Source organism: Folsomia candida, unplaced genomic scaffold (genome assembly GCF_002217175.1).
Source record: "Folsomia candida strain VU population unplaced genomic scaffold, ASM221717v1 Fcan01_Sc003, whole genome shotgun sequence".
NCBI classification, from domain to species: domain Eukaryota; kingdom Metazoa; phylum Arthropoda; class Collembola; order Entomobryomorpha; family Isotomidae; genus Folsomia; species Folsomia candida.
In genome coordinates this window covers 12,451,211-12,466,375 of record NW_019091195.1, presented here as the reverse complement: position 1 = coordinate 12,466,375, position 15,165 = coordinate 12,451,211, and the positions used below count along the sequence as shown (strand labels likewise).

Sequence of the window (15,165 nt, the reverse complement as noted above, 5' to 3'; positions counted from 1 at the left end):
GGCGACTAAGTGCCCCGCATTACTATACTGTTGTATTTAATATCTACCTTCCATGAGGTAGATTGAGACATGAGGGTAAGTAATACTCTAATTCTGTGATTGAGACTTGTCAAGTTGAGAAAAGTGAGATTTTGTATCACAAACTTTACTTCCATTTAGCTATTTTTACATGAATTGTGTAATAAGTTTAATCCAGTTTTAACGGTAACTAATGTTTTTTGCACTATTAGAGTGAGACTATACTAGTATATAATCAGTTCTAGTATAATATTGAGTATACGGTATATAAATATTGAAACTGTAGAAATTACAAAGGAAAGCAAGCCAATAATTCCTTAATCTATATAATTAATTACAGCATTAATAAGCAATAGCATAGAAAAGAGCGATTAAATCATTCGACCAATTCAATTCCGAAATTTATAATATATACGACACGAGGGCGATGAGAAATGATAGTTGGAGTATGTAGTAGTAGTACTTTCTATACTGGCGTTGTTCCTGGATCTGGAACTATTGGAGTTGGTTCCGGTGGCGAAACTCCTGGAACGAGAAACTCGCTCCAATTAATGTGATTAAAAACAGTATTTTGAATCTGTTCACGTTCAGGGGAATTTTCGTCGTCATTCGTATCCATCCCACGTGAACCAGCTTGATGATCGGCCGAAGAACTCAGAACGTGGCGTCTTGCAAATATTTCATTGGCCTGGCTGCTTGGTGAAAGCGAAGACGCAGAGTTTGCTGATGCCAAAATTCGAAAATCAGTTGCAGGTCTTGATCTAGGACCACCTGAACAAATACATGATGAATAAATAATAAATACTAGCACATAATTATTGCAGATATAAGTTACGTGGAGTTGTTTTGTAAGAACTTACTCATATTAAGCAAGATATATTTAAATAATAAATAGGTAAGTACGTAATACTCACTCATGTTAAGCAATGATTGCACCCCTTCACGACGAGGCCGACCTGGTCGACCAGGCTGAGAAACCACAGAGAAGCTCGACGGAAGGTCCGGAACTGGAGTTGGTTGGGGTGGTGAAACTCCTGGAACGAGAAATTCGCTCCAATCGATGTGATTGAAAATAGTGTTTTGAATTTGTCTGCGTTCCTGATAATTTGACTTTTCATCAAAATCTTCATCGTCTTCTTCATTGTAATCGGTCATCAGACGTGAACAAGCCTGATATTCGGAATATGCATGAGACGTGGGACTCATAATGTGTCTCCTTCCAAATTCATTGCCCTGACTTCTTGGCGAAAGCGAAGCTACAGAGTTTGTAGATGCAGGAGTTTGGAAGCCACCACCATCGGTTGATGGTCTGGACCTAGGACGAGCTGAATCAGTGAATTTAAATACGTGTTACTAGTATCAGTCAATTAATTATGCAAAGTAAGAATTAGTTTAAAAAAATTAATAGTTAAATACGTAATACTCACTCATGTTGAGTAATGACTGGACCCCTTCACGACGAGGTCGACCAGGCTGAGGGATTACAGAGAAGCTCGATGGAAGGTCCGGAACTCTTATGAAGGGCTCACGAATATGCATATTGGGGTGGAAGAACTTGCAACGCGGACCTTTGTGACAGAATCCAGCCAAAAAGTATCGACAAGGCAGCATTCTCTTCTCGTCATCCCGATCAATCCTGGAAGGATTGCTGATCATTGCTCTACGATGATACATGGTACTTCCTCTCTGGCGTACTGGTCCTGTACAAATAAGAAACAAATAATTTCCAATTACTCAATAACAAAGTATTATTTTATTTAGTAGTATGAGACAAAATAATAAACTTTTCTGTTGTCCTCAAGTAAAGGAGTTTTGCGTTGGCTAGGAATTAAACTCACGAATAACTTGAGTTTCAAGAGTATTTCTAACAAAAAATGATATGATCTTGCACCAATAATCCCAATCTTATCATCACATAGGAGAAATGTTATACCCGTACATAATATCATAAGATTCGTGCATAGAGTGTGCATCTTATCTACATATATCATCATATAGGTTAACACTGTCAACATGCAAAATTCGGATTCACAGAAAAGCAATTCGAAGAAATCTCCATCAATGTCACCATACTTGGCATCTCTTTCGGAGATGCAAGTTCGCAAGAAGGTTTTGAGTCCGATAGCATTTCATGCAGCAAGCGTTGCCTCGAAATTGTTTGGAGGAACCAACTGCACTTTACAGGAAGTATTGTCGTATGTTGAGGATGAAACTAGTAACAAGAACAAGAATCAGGGAGGAAAACTGCAAGAAACTCAAGGAAAAGGAGGAGGACAAGGCGTCGTCATAAAACAAGGAATTCCTTTTGAAAAACCTCCAAAGCCTAAAACAGTGACTTTAAACCAAGTTCCTAGCGGTACCAAAAACAGCAACAGTATTCACATGAACAACCTAAAATCAAAATCGTCTACTTCATCAGCAACAGATCATCTCAACTCAGCATTTACCTCGTTGAGACAAGCAGAAAAATCTTTTTCATTTGCAGAAATCAGGAGCAATAACAAGCCACCAAATTTTATCAAAAACATTGCTCGTACACCTCGACCGTCATCTTCCCGAGCCAGCCTTGGGAGTGAGATGAAACTTCCAACTGGTAAAAATATATTATATGATATGACGTGACACGTAATCCATGATTACACTCAATATTTTTCATATAACAGGGCGTAAAGGGTCAGATCAAAGCAAAAAGTCATCAGAAGAACCTGAACCAATTCCAGTGACAAAGCTAAAGTCAATCTTAAAGCTCTCTTCGTCGAGTAATTTGGGCATCAGCAAAGTCAGGCCAAAAACAGTTAACAAACTAAAGACAACCACCTTGAATAAGTGTGACCTACATAATAAGAACATTGGGGACAATATGGGTATGAAATTCATGATTGTAAAAAAATAATCATATACACGTATTTATAATCTTTAATATTTCATGTACTAAATAATAAATTTGCGTCTTCACTAGGTATTTCCAAAGACGGAATGTGCAATAAGAAGGTGACATTTCTTGAGAAAGTGGAGATACATCCTGTTCCCTATGAAAGTCGAGGTAGCAGCCACCTCCACCAATTTAGCAGTTAGATTAATGTTGTCTTTATTTCTTTCCCCACCTCCACCAGGCAGTACAGAATGGCAGTACAACTTGTTGCAGCAGAGAGAAAACGTCCTCAGGAACATTTTTTCAGGACCTCGCCTCGGATCTTTAAATGACAGCTTTCTCTTCAGCAACTCAAGTTGGGGAGGACCACTGGATAATTGGGGATTTGGGATTACGCCGAACCGAATTCGACGACCACCAAAGCCATCGTAATCAATGCGTAATCATGACTCAGAGTAATCCAGAGAATGCTACTTAATGGATCGTACACAATTAATGTAATGATTATTTCATGATTATATGCAAATTAGAGTCGTCCTATATTGAAACTAAATCGTTTATTAGCTTAATTGTAATAAGAAACTAATTATTCGAATAAAATGTGGCATGATGGGTAAAACTGCATAAAAAGAGTTGTAGAATTTCATACGACTGACGACGAGGGATAAGATGAAACGAGGGTTAGAGGAAAAATGGGAATTGCCTTTGAGTTTGTGTCGGATTTGAGCGGAGGAGCCGGCAAAGTTCATTGCTTTCTCTCTCCAAGTTTTCAGAGGTTTCGTTTTTTCAAAGAAGAATTTCTTTCAACTTGACAATTCAAGGTTTCATTTCAACTCGCTTCTTTTGTCGTTACTCGTCATAATAATAAGTATAGTATTAGTGCAAAGAACATGGCCAAATTAATTTGATTGTTCTTTGAGCGAACTAACCTTGTGCCTTATCAGATGCATGTGATTATTTATAATGTGAACTGTAACTCTGTATGTTTTTAAAATCTAATTGAGTTGGTCAAGTTCTAAATACAAATATAAATTAATTATTCTTTTAATTATCTTACTCTCGCTCCCCCTTGTCATGGGCATTTTGGAACGGCGGATTACGCCACAACAATTATTGTCCTTTGCTAATATTTATACCCATGCAATAAAGGAACGCTGGAGCCCAAAAATGCTTAAAACTTATGCTAAAAACAACCCCACCCCCTGCCATCAGCAGATAATCCGTTCATTCTCACGATCAATCTCCTCCCCCAAAGAAAGGAAGACCCAACCCCACAAAGGTCACGTTATTACGTCAGTGCCTAGTTGTCTTACCCTCCCAATGTCACAAGTTATAATGATAAGTAAGTGCTTTAGCGGAAAACCGGTAGAAAATGGCGTCCATTGTTGGAAGTGCAAGCAAAAGTTGGAGAGTGGTTCGGAGTTGGATTACCTTCTCTGTTCCGGGTGTGGGAGCCCTCAGCGTGTGGTTGTGGGTGGTGATGGCGATACTCGGCGTGGGGTGTGGAGACCTTCCTTCTACGAGTTGCTGGGCGTGAAGGAGCAAAGTTTCGCCGTGGACGTGGACGAGCTGGCTGCGACTGTGAGGAGACTCCAGAAGAAACTGCACCCAGATCTCTTTGCCGGCAAGGGAAAGGTCAGTCGTCTGTCCAACAATTTTCCATTCCACTTTTTCACCTCTTGGCCAGCAGGCTAGCTATTTGACCTCACGAGTCTCCTCACTTACTCAACCCTCAGCCTCTTCATTTCCATCTCTCTCCGACCACAATAGAGTTGGACATACATATTAATAAATATTAATAATTGGTCATGGAAGAAAATATTCTATGCTACTCGTTGTTGGTCTACAACTCTTTTTCTCATCTCAAAAATATAACTAAAATATTAATAAAACTTTGCCTGACGAAGTTCACTGTATGTGAAAGAAAGCTCGCAATAAAAATAATTCAAGAAAATGTCCTTAGATGCCGATGAAATTACTTCAATATTAAACCTATTTTATACTCGACTTTTATTCCTGTACTCTCATGATACAATGACATAATACATGATAAATGACATTTATGAAGACAACGATAAGTCTAAAATATGCTAACTAGTAAGTGACGTTGTGTTTTACAGGAGGAGGAGGAGGCGAGCCAAGAGCTATCTTCTCTGATTAACAAGGCATTTTCCACTCTGGCGAGCCCCATTGATCGAGGTCGCTATCTTCTCCAGCTCCGGGGGGTGAAGGACCCTCTGGGGGACATTGAAAAGGAGATCACCAGCGAGCCTACCTTCCTTGAAGAAGTGATGACCCTAAATGAAAGGCTAGAGGAACTCGAATCAGAAAAAGACTGGCGACACTTTAGAGAGGAAAATGACAAGGTTTTGACGCAATTGCAAAGGTAGTTTTAGTTAAGTTTGGAGATGAGGTTACAATACAAATATAAAGATTTCGATTTGCCATGTGTATCAATGAAAATTTTGTTGCAGTGACCTTAATGTTGCATTCACGGAGAATAAGATTGATGAAGCCAAGATAATTTTGGCAAGAATGAAATATTTCGACACACTTCAAAGCAAATTGAAGGAGCTCAAGTCCAAGCTAAACATTGTGGAATAACTAATCAATAAAATGTATCGGGTTGATGGATTATATTAATTTTGTGACTGAGCATAAACTATCTGTAGTATAGATTCTGTACTGTTAAAATCTATATTTTTGGGTGCAGGAAGTACATCTGAATAAATCTAGTCTAGTCTTTACCAATAATTTTAGCGTCGACAAATTCACTACTTTCAAATCAGTTGGATCCAAGAATATGAAAAACCTCTCAGAATTTCTTGAGTAGCCCGAATATTCATTAGTACATATTTGTATTAGTCCATTATGATACTAAATAGTTGAATATTTTGCTCTAAATCTTGCATTTAGCGTGAATTCTACCGGGTAACTGGCATAAAAATTTTGAAATTCCAACATCTAGTACTTACTGGTCATGAATCGTTTTTAGACGCAAAATTTCAGCTGGATATACATATCAACTTTTAGACTTCTAACCCCTTCGTTATTCGACCCGAAATTGCATAAGCTCAATTGCAATAATAATTTATTCCATGAAAAATGCATCAGTCAAGCTTTTACCAAATTTTAACTGTGTTCTAGCCTTGGAAATACAATGCATATAATTACAGATATATCAATTCTTACTTTAGATTTGAGATTTGCTAGTCAATGGATTTTAATAATAAATAATAATAATACTTATTATCTTCATTCCAATGACTTGAGCACCTAACAATGGGCAACTATGGCGTTCGGGGGAATGTGGGATGAAAAGGTTTCGGAGAGTAATTCTGGCGATGCTGTCAAAACTCCATTGCTTGCCAATGTCAAGGGTCAACCAATCGATTATGATAACCGAAGTAAATTCCCAGAACCAGGAAGGGCCATAATTTGTCCAGTCTTTGTGTCATCCTCATGCACATCACAGTATATCTCAAATTCACGTGATTCACATCTGCTCAATTGTGGTGGCACCAGCAATGGGTGTGTTTTGTTTGTGCTACAAGCAGAATATTATACGCAGCTCTTCTCCGTATTGAAGAGCAGCGAAAGAAGAGTTTACGCTAAATTCTTTTTAAATATTTCAATTCGAATTGTCCAGGCACACCCAAGTTAAGGAGGAGTGTTGCAAGATGGCTGCTTCAAGTGAGGATGCTAGATTTGCTGTCGTCGTCCCTGAAGATCTGGAGAAAGGAGGTAGTTTAATAATCAATTTGTTTTGACATTTCATTTTATTTCACTCACAACTTAACACTTGACCCTAGATTTCAAGACCTTACACACATTTTATACAAATATCGCTTCATTTTCTAATATTTGTATAACTATGTTTAATAGATTTGATGGCAGCAACCAGCCTGTTACAACAGAAAGCTAATGATGTTCGGGCGCAGAGAGTTAACTGGCAATCATATCTACAGTAATAAATTTTGCAAGGGCGTTTCCCAAAAAATATTAAACTCAATTATTCAACATCAACATTTTATTATTATCAAATTAGATGCCAAATGATTTCACAAGAAGATTACAACTTTATTGTCGCTTTTGACGGAGCAAATGGAAAAGCAAAAGACCAACTTTTGGAAGAACAACGTATGCAATGTGCAAAAACATTCCTGAATTTGATGGGGCATGTATCGAAGGACCAGACGATTTACTACATTCTCGTCTTAGTTGATGAAATGCTCATTGTATGATTTTTCAATATCGTGCATGAACTTTAATTTACATCACATTTTAAATTACAAATTTCTTTCATATATTACTCAGGAAGACAAAGGGAGGGCCGAGATATTCAAAGAGTATGCTAGGAAGAAGAAGGAATCAGTGTGGGCACCGTTCCTTAATATGCTAAATCGGCAAGATGGTTTTATTACCAATATGACATCGCGAATACTAGCAAAAATGGCCTGTTGGAGTCGAGATCTGATGGATGGATCTGGTTATTCTTTATTTTATTTTTGTATATACTCTGCTTTGATTTTGGCCTAATTATTTGACTCGTTTTCAGATTTACATTTTTACCTCACGTGGTTAAAGGATCAACTCCGCATTCCCGTAATAGGATGTTTATTACTTATTATTTAATTGGAAATTACAATGCACAAACGTAGATGTGACATTATTTAAATCTGGTCTGTCTTTTGGATTATTATGTGTAGGAAAATGAATATATCCAGTCGGTTGCTCGTTGTCTACAAATGATGTTAAGGATTGATGAATACCGTTTCGCTTTCATAAATGTTGATGGAATCTCCACACTCGTGTCAGTGCTGTCCGGACGCCACAATTTTCAAATTCAATATCAACTTTGCTTTTGCTTATGGGTTCTCACTTTCAATTCAGCTCTAGCTGAAAAAATGAACAAGTTTGTTACTTTTTAATAGTAATCTTAACTTTGCCTTTTGATATATTTAGATTATGAAAATAAATGTATAATTTTACAGATATACGGTCATTCCCATTCTCGCTGACATCCTAAGTGACAGTGTGAAAGAAAAAGTTACCAGAATTGTTGTAGCAGGTTGGCTAGAATTAGAATAATATTTTTAAAGTTGTGAATTTATACATATGTAAGGGAGTCGTGATTTAACACTTAGTTCGTTTCCCCCATAGTTTTCCGTAATCTGATTGAAAAACCTGAAGATGAGCAAATCTGCAAGGAGCACTGCATCGCAATGGTTCAGTCAAAAGTTCTAAAGCACTTAGAGATTCTTCAGCAACGCAAATTTGACGATGAAGATATTCAAGGAGACATTACTTTCCTCAGCGACAAATTAATGGCTTCAATTGTAGATCTTAGCTCATTTGATGAGTATTCTACCGAGATTAAATCAGGCCGATTGGAATGGTCTCCAGTCCACAAGTCTGAAAAGTTTTGGCGTGAAAACGCTTCCAGACTAACAGAAAAGAACTACGAACTATTGAAGATTTTAATTCGGTAAGTGAATTACTCCATGACAAGCTAGAAACTAGTGCTGGATAATTAGAGTATTTATTGGAGGCACACATCTTAATTCAACATTTGTACATAATTATACAATTGGTCAAGATAATTTATATAATAATGCAAAATTTATCAACCGGAAATGCCAAACATTTGTTTATTTGTCAACGTCAATAAAAATACCCAGAGTACTGCAGACTTCAGTTAGCCCGAGTCAGGCCCAGAGTATTTTCCTATTTACCAATCCTCTGCTTGATTCGGATAGGCGTCTGACTATGAGATCACCATTCGGCCCCTTACAAGATTTTTATACATATAATAAAGACATGCCATTTAGAACAAAATAATTTTTCCAATGACATCAACTGTTAACTTAATACAGATTGCTGGAATCTTCAAAGGATCCTACGGTGCTCAGCGTGGCATGCTATGATATTGGCGAATTTGTCCGTCACTATCCCAGAGGAAAAACGTACGTACATATTTAGTACTTTTAATTTTTGCATAATGTGTATAATAGTTAGATTTATTACACTACTTGTTTCAGCATCGGTTCTTTGATTGCGTAAAAGTAATGACTTTTATATTGCATTTTTTAGCGTAATCGAGCAACTTGGAGGGAAGCAAGTGGTTATGACTCTTTTGGGTAAGTCGTTTATTTTCATTAGAGTAGTGATTCACGACTCGTAAATATCAAAAATTGCGTAAAAAAGTGAGGGTTAAAATTGCATGCTGCTTATTATGTATTAACAATTAAATTAAATCACATTTGTTTTCTCCCATATTTTTAGCCCATCAAGACACTAACGTTAGATATGAAGCTCTGTTGTCTGTCCAAAAACTCATGGTTCATAATTGGTACCTAACTAATCACTTTACATAGTTATATTGCATGACATGGTCAGGATTGATTTTTTATATACTTTCATAGGGAGTATTTGGGTAAAAAATTGGAACAAGAGACCAAAGTACCTGCAAAAGCGTCCGCGTAAATATCTGAAAATTGTAATGGGATCGGATGAAGATTAGACATGAGAGTTTCTCCACCATTATTAATAACTAAATTGCAGAGTCCGGCTGGTCAATGGTGTACTTGTTGTAGTGCTAAATAGTTTGATTGGTGATGGTGATAAGAATATAATATTAACTGATTTCAGTAATTTCCAACAAGTTTTCAACATTCCAACAGTGTTTTTCAGTGCAATTCCGTTTCAAATGTAGAAAAGCTAGTCCCAGATTAATTTACGACTAGAACAAGGACATTAAATCATTTAGTCATTTGTTTTTGTAGTAGTAAGAATAAGATTTATTTGTTCAGAAATTGTTCAGCGTTAAATAAAAAGTATTTTGAAAGAGATAATAATAAGGAATGTTTTCGTTACAGTGCGATTATGCTGTTGACTAGAATCATAAAAATCACATATTTCACGGACTTTCGTTAAAACACACAGAGCTGAGGTGTTTACATAACATTGACAATAAAAGTTATTGACGTTAATCAGAATTAAGTAAGTATGCATAACAAATTAAAACTTTGCATTGCTTTAAAAATATTGCTATGAACTAATAACAATTTAAGAGAGCAATTCGTACTAAAACTAGCTCGGTTCAGTCAAATGAAAAGGGTTCCGCACTACCTATTTTGTTCATGGTGTATTCAAGTCTTCACTCTTCTCGAATTTTTCAAAATTCCATTACGAATTCCATTTCCGGTTAAAGGTAACATGAGCAAGCTGCCATTTTTAGATTTTGACCTTTTAGAATGGGTTTCAAAGAGAATATCCGAGTCACTGTCCTCGGATTCTGCATCATCTTCATCTATGTAGATACATGCATAAAAATTGAGGGCTTTAACATTAAATTATGTTACAAATTATCTCTGAGTTAACCTTCTTGAGTACGTAATTCCAATTCTTCATCGTCATCGTCCAAAAGTGTATACTGTTTCTTATTGGCGTGATAAGAGCGTTTCCCATTACTTGGACTGCTGGAAGAATTAGTATTTTGGTTTTCTTTTAAGGCTTTAAAGTTTCTTCGGAAAATAAACGAAAGACTCCACATCAACGCAAACATCATAGTAAGTAGCAGAGATACAACTACTCCCACATAAATTTTACTCCATTCTGTAATGAATCAAATTCAAAATCACATCACTCTATTCAAGAATAGCGTGACATTTTTTAAACATAAACAATTATTTCCATTTAATTTCTACAAACCACAATTTCGTTCCTTGTTCCCAAATTTTCTCTTGAGAATATTTTCCATCCAGAACGCACTACAAACACATTCTCTGCCATCTGGAGTATCCTGACAAGTCCCGTGATTTGAGCAGCTATCCAAGCACAGTTTGGTATCTATCGAATATATTGGAAATTGCAACAGTCCAGCATCTTGATATAAACGTCGCCTTAATTGTCCTGCAAGTTGTGAGCCGTTGACAATCTCTCCTAATTTTGATTCCCCGTGTAGTTGCAGCACAGCATTTCCTACACAGAAAGGATAATACTTGTAATTTTACATTCCAAAGTCAACACCACTTTACCTATTTATTATTTGTGAAACCGTAATTACATATGTAACGTACCAGAGTGAAGCTGAGCTTGAATATGATTTAGAAGCAACTTTGTGTCATGTAAGAGTAATGCTAACTGAAGAATCACTTTATTCTTATCAGATTCCGTGAGTTGATTAAGTTGAACTCCTAGAAGTGAGCATAGGTTTGGTAAGTAGGTTGTTTGTTTTTACTGATAATTGATTGTATGGTGCTGTGTTTTAAATAAATAAATAATTTCTTACCTAGCACTACTTCGACTAATTCACGTTCATGAGATTCTTTGAGATAAATAAAATAAATAATGCATACAGCTTTAATTCTTCCAAATATCAGTAGTACAAATTTATACAAACCTCCTGCAACGGTTAAAATAGCAACGTCTTCGTCTGCAGTCCCTTGTTCGTCTTTCACGGTCAACTTGAACATATATTTTCCAGGAACCAGATCCGTGAGCTAGAGATAATTTTGTTTAGCACAAACAACGAACTAAGAATATGCATGTACAAGTACATACTGAAAGATTACTAATTTCAAATAGCATGAATGTAACACACTCCAAGACAAAAAAATATGCATAAAAGTTTAATAACGATACCTGCAAAATTGATGCAGTATCTGAACCCTGCAATATTACACCAGCAGCCAAGGAATCGGGTAGCCTTTCCCATGCCCAACTGACAATTTTAACGTCATCACTTGAAGCAGATCCGTTGAGTAGAACAAGGGATTTTGGAAGCTTGACATCAATGTTGCCACCAGCATTTGCATGAGGAGGTTCGTTGACACGTTGGATAACGTTGATTTTGACCGTACTGTTTCCTTGTAGTTTCGACTCATCTTCAACAACCAGAAGAAATTCGTATTCTCCTTTGGTTAAGCTGGACACGTTAACTCTGATGCCATTTTCTATCATTGATATTGTCGCATTATTCGGACCCCTATGGTATTAATTAATTAATTGTGATTAATAACATTGCGCATGCACTATTATTCATTACATCAAATGTTTCCTCTTTTAAAGTATAGTAAAATTACCTTATCTGCGACCAGTTGTATTGTGTTATTTTATTGCTATCGGACTTGCTTTTGGAACCGTCTGCATAGAAAAAAGCTCGTTACAATTAACATAAAATGTATAGATTGATTTTATGTCCATCAAGGATTTGACCCTCTCAGATTCTTACCAAGTATGAGCCAATTTTGCTTGTTCAAAACTGTTGTTTGGTCAGACCCGGCGTCAGCTACATAGCATAGTAATAACATTCGTAATCATGTGTACATAAGTAATTAGCATACGATCAGTTAAACTTCTATATCCATATCATACAATACCTACATATGATTTATAATCAGTGGCGGCGGAAGCAGGGGGACATTTTCTCCGCAGAAATTCATACCAATCCTATCTTGCATATGTTAATGTATCCAGATGTCCCCCCAACTTCCCCCGCCATTTTGTATCGTTATAAATTATACATTGGTTAACAAATTCAGTTCTAACCTTTTGGTGGGTTTCCTGTGGCCTCTTTTACCACGACATGCACTGTAGCGGAACTAAATTGTCCCCCTTCGTCTGTCACTTTAAGTTCAAATTGGTATAGCCCCACTTGAAATTGAAATAAAAAGTAGTTTAGAAAACTTGGAAGTGATAAAAAACAAGGAATATTCACATTTACCCTGCAAGTGAGACACCTTGAGGTATGGCGTGTGAGAATCCTGCATATCAATTGCTTTCGTCTGTTCTCCAGTTGCTTTCCATTCCCAGTCCACAATTTTTTTGTCATCTGTGGAGGCATTGCCGTTGAGCACGACGGCAGTCTGAGGCAGATAAATGACGATATCTTTGCCTGGATTCGCACTGGGTGGATAATCTGGTTCCTTAATCACGGTTATATTAGCAGTCGTTGAATTTATAACATGTTCACTGTCCTCAACGATAAGCTTGAATGTGTAATTTCCAGGAATTAGATTTTCCACTTGCAAGGTAGAAGAGTTAAGACTTTTGGATGGATTTAGGGTGTATAAAATTGGCCCTTTCTAAATTATAAAATTTCCAGGCCATTATTTATTACTATTCGAGACCCCGATTTAATAATAGAGTTTATTACCCCTAGTTCCCATTTATATGAAATAATTTTGTCATCATCAGTAGACAAACTTGCATCCAGCACTGCACTGCTCGTCGGCAACTGAATTGTCTGTTCTGTTGAATACAGTACAATGCATTCAGTCAAGTATAAATTCAAGGGATACCGAAAGACATTGATTTTATACGTTAATGTCCATCACTTACCTTGAGGAGATATAATGGCAATTGGAGCCTGGTTTGTACCGGCTGAACGTTCGACGTTAATGGTCGCATTAGCCGAACCATTTGATTGTAAGTTACTGGCTGTCATTTGAAAAACATACTTCCCTTCTTTGAAACCTGTCAACCGCAATGTGTCAGTCTGTTGAAAATATTTATGGTTTTAATGCTTACTTATAAGTACAAATATCCAGAAACAACATGAATACATTGTTAATGTATTTATAGATTTTCTTACTGTTTGGCCCTCTACGGTTGCAGTATCGTCTGCTGGGTTAGATATAAGGGTCCATTTATACGAATATGGGTGATCTAAGTTAAGTAGTCACTGATTAAATAAGTTGACAAGAACGCTAATACATACGATGATAAATTAAAACCTGCAGGGGCTTGAGGAACGACGTATGCAGATAAACTAACTTCATTCTCAGGAAGGGTAACATTTTTGGAATTGACAGACACCGTAAGTTCAATCGGAGGGGCAACCGTTGTAGTTGTAGTAGTACTCGTTGTAGTCGTCGTAATTTCAGAAGTCTTAATCGTTACTGTAAATTTTTTAAACCAAATAATTTTATAACATTAGTAATTTAATTTATTATGTACGTGTATTTAAAAACAAACTGCGCAATATTACCGTTATCACTCTCCAACAAGCACTCTTTCTTATCCGTGTCGAAATAAAATCCACTTTCGCAAACACAGATTCCATTTCGTGATCTGTGATTCGTCGGGATGCATTTTTGATGTGCTTTACAAGCAGTTTCTGTACCCACTTCGCAAGTTATTCCCGACAATGGTGTAGATTTCGGAACTCGTACCAATACCATTGCAAAATCCGTGGTTGTAGCCAATTCGGCAAATAAATTTGGGGCACACAAGTAACTGCCATACACACAGTTCAGCTAAAGTTCCAAAAGCGTATAGATAAGTTATTTAGACATTATTTAGAAATTAATGAACCCATGACCGTTTGACACCTACCAAGTAGCAGGTAACGTTAACAGTGAATGCGTAGTGACAGGTATTATCTAAACAACAACTTTTGGCACATTCATCAGGAGTAGTGACATTCTTAACTTCTGTATAGTCGCCTGCTGCTTTTTGACCCTTTTGACAGTAAATATGCAGATATATTATATATTATTAAATAATACTGAATTTTTTAAATGATTACCCGTGGTGCATAATGTCTCCAGATCTTCATCTCAAAATTAGGACATGTTGCTTTTATGCTGTTGGCTATTGTCCAGTTTACACAACCTAGAAATTCACCATCATATAATTACTATTTCGAAAATTCATTATTTAGTAACTCGTATTTGTAATACAAATACAAATTTTGTATGTAATCCGAGATTACCAAAATCTGCTTCTGGTGTACAAGAAGCTTCTGTTGATGGATCATTGCTGACTCCTTGCATGGTAGAAACAGTTGCAAGGCTGTTGTTTGGCACTCCTGGTGTTTGGTTGCTTATCGTGATGGGTGGCAAAAGTATCACTGCCACCCAGAACAGCGTCACGGTTCTACCTGCCCCCCAACAGCATTGCTCGTCTGCACACCTTCGCATTAACATTGTTCCAAAACTAATGTATCCCTTTCCTCACTGGTTTTTTCCTCGAAAAACCCCACATAACAGAGTTCTTGGAAGTCGTCTCGATCTAAAATGTAATAATAATTTGTTATGCTTAAATTGCACTTTAGTCAGTCTCAATTAAATATAATATATATCATACTTTTTACCTCTAGCGTAGAATTTGTAATGTTTATCTTTTAATTTTAATTTTTTTTTATTAAATTTGGAATATATAGAATCACACTCTGTTGACGATCATCGGATACAATTTACCAGTCTTTTTAAAAGAGAAGGACTTATCAACAAAAATTATAAACTTATTTTTACACACTTCGTTTGATC

The 15,165-nt window shown here is 36.6% G+C and overlaps 5 protein-coding genes across 5 annotated transcripts; 3 read left to right on the top strand and 2 right to left on the bottom strand.

The window, feature by feature from the left end:
• Window positions 1–114: 114 nt before the first annotated feature.
• LOC110847893 lies at window positions 115–1,752 on the bottom strand. The gene is made up of 3 exons (XM_022094927.2): window positions 1,446–1,752; window positions 933–1,343; window positions 115–789 (listed from the first exon to the last, which is right to left on the bottom strand). Exons 1-3 carry the CDS (start codon window positions 1,690–1,692, stop codon window positions 485–487), a joined length of 963 nt encoding a protein of 320 aa, XP_021950619.2. The 5' UTR covers window positions 1,693–1,752; the 3' UTR covers window positions 115–484.
• A 279-nt stretch (window positions 1,753–2,031) lies between these two features.
• LOC118434834 lies at window positions 2,032–3,511 on the top strand. The gene is made up of 4 exons (XM_035849208.1): window positions 2,032–2,611; window positions 2,682–2,882; window positions 2,978–3,061; window positions 3,132–3,511. The coding sequence occupies exons 1-4, from the start codon at window positions 2,032–2,034 to the stop codon at window positions 3,320–3,322; spliced, it is 1,056 nt and encodes a 351-aa protein (XP_035705101.1). The 3' UTR covers window positions 3,323–3,511.
• Window positions 3,512–3,621: 110 nt separating this feature from the next.
• On the top strand, window positions 3,622–5,644 carry LOC110847057 (iron-sulfur cluster co-chaperone protein HscB). Its single transcript, XM_022093903.2, has 3 exons — window positions 3,622–4,525; window positions 5,011–5,276; window positions 5,365–5,644. Exons 1-3 carry the CDS (start codon window positions 3,965–3,967, stop codon window positions 5,492–5,494), a joined length of 957 nt encoding a protein of 318 aa, XP_021949595.1. The 5' UTR covers window positions 3,622–3,964; the 3' UTR covers window positions 5,495–5,644.
• Window positions 5,645–6,167: 523 nt separating this feature from the next.
• On the top strand, window positions 6,168–9,741 carry LOC110845660 (V-type proton ATPase subunit H). The gene is made up of 13 exons (XM_022092117.2): window positions 6,168–6,421; window positions 6,540–6,634; window positions 6,776–6,857; window positions 6,939–7,128; window positions 7,208–7,379; window positions 7,449–7,495; window positions 7,600–7,805; window positions 7,885–7,961; window positions 8,054–8,378; window positions 8,767–8,856; window positions 8,984–9,030; window positions 9,176–9,242; window positions 9,316–9,741. Exons 1-13 carry the CDS (start codon window positions 6,183–6,185, stop codon window positions 9,374–9,376), a joined length of 1,698 nt encoding a protein of 565 aa, XP_021947809.2. The 5' UTR covers window positions 6,168–6,182; the 3' UTR covers window positions 9,377–9,741.
• On the bottom strand, window positions 9,502–14,861 carry LOC110845659 (dyslexia-associated protein KIAA0319). Its single transcript, XM_035850388.1, has 19 exons — window positions 14,610–14,861; window positions 14,424–14,509; window positions 14,231–14,356; window positions 13,884–14,151; window positions 13,630–13,794; window positions 13,488–13,561; window positions 13,235–13,391; window positions 13,050–13,144; window positions 12,618–12,978; window positions 12,443–12,547; window positions 12,126–12,182; window positions 11,977–12,037; window positions 11,537–11,879; window positions 11,295–11,394; window positions 11,184–11,219; window positions 10,972–11,088; window positions 10,604–10,873; window positions 10,274–10,507; window positions 9,502–10,202 (listed from the first exon to the last, which is right to left on the bottom strand). The coding sequence occupies exons 1-19, from the start codon at window positions 14,821–14,823 to the stop codon at window positions 10,042–10,044; spliced, it is 3,030 nt and encodes a 1,009-aa protein (XP_035706281.1). The 5' UTR covers window positions 14,824–14,861; the 3' UTR covers window positions 9,502–10,041.
• Window positions 14,862–15,165: the final 304 nt, after the last annotated feature.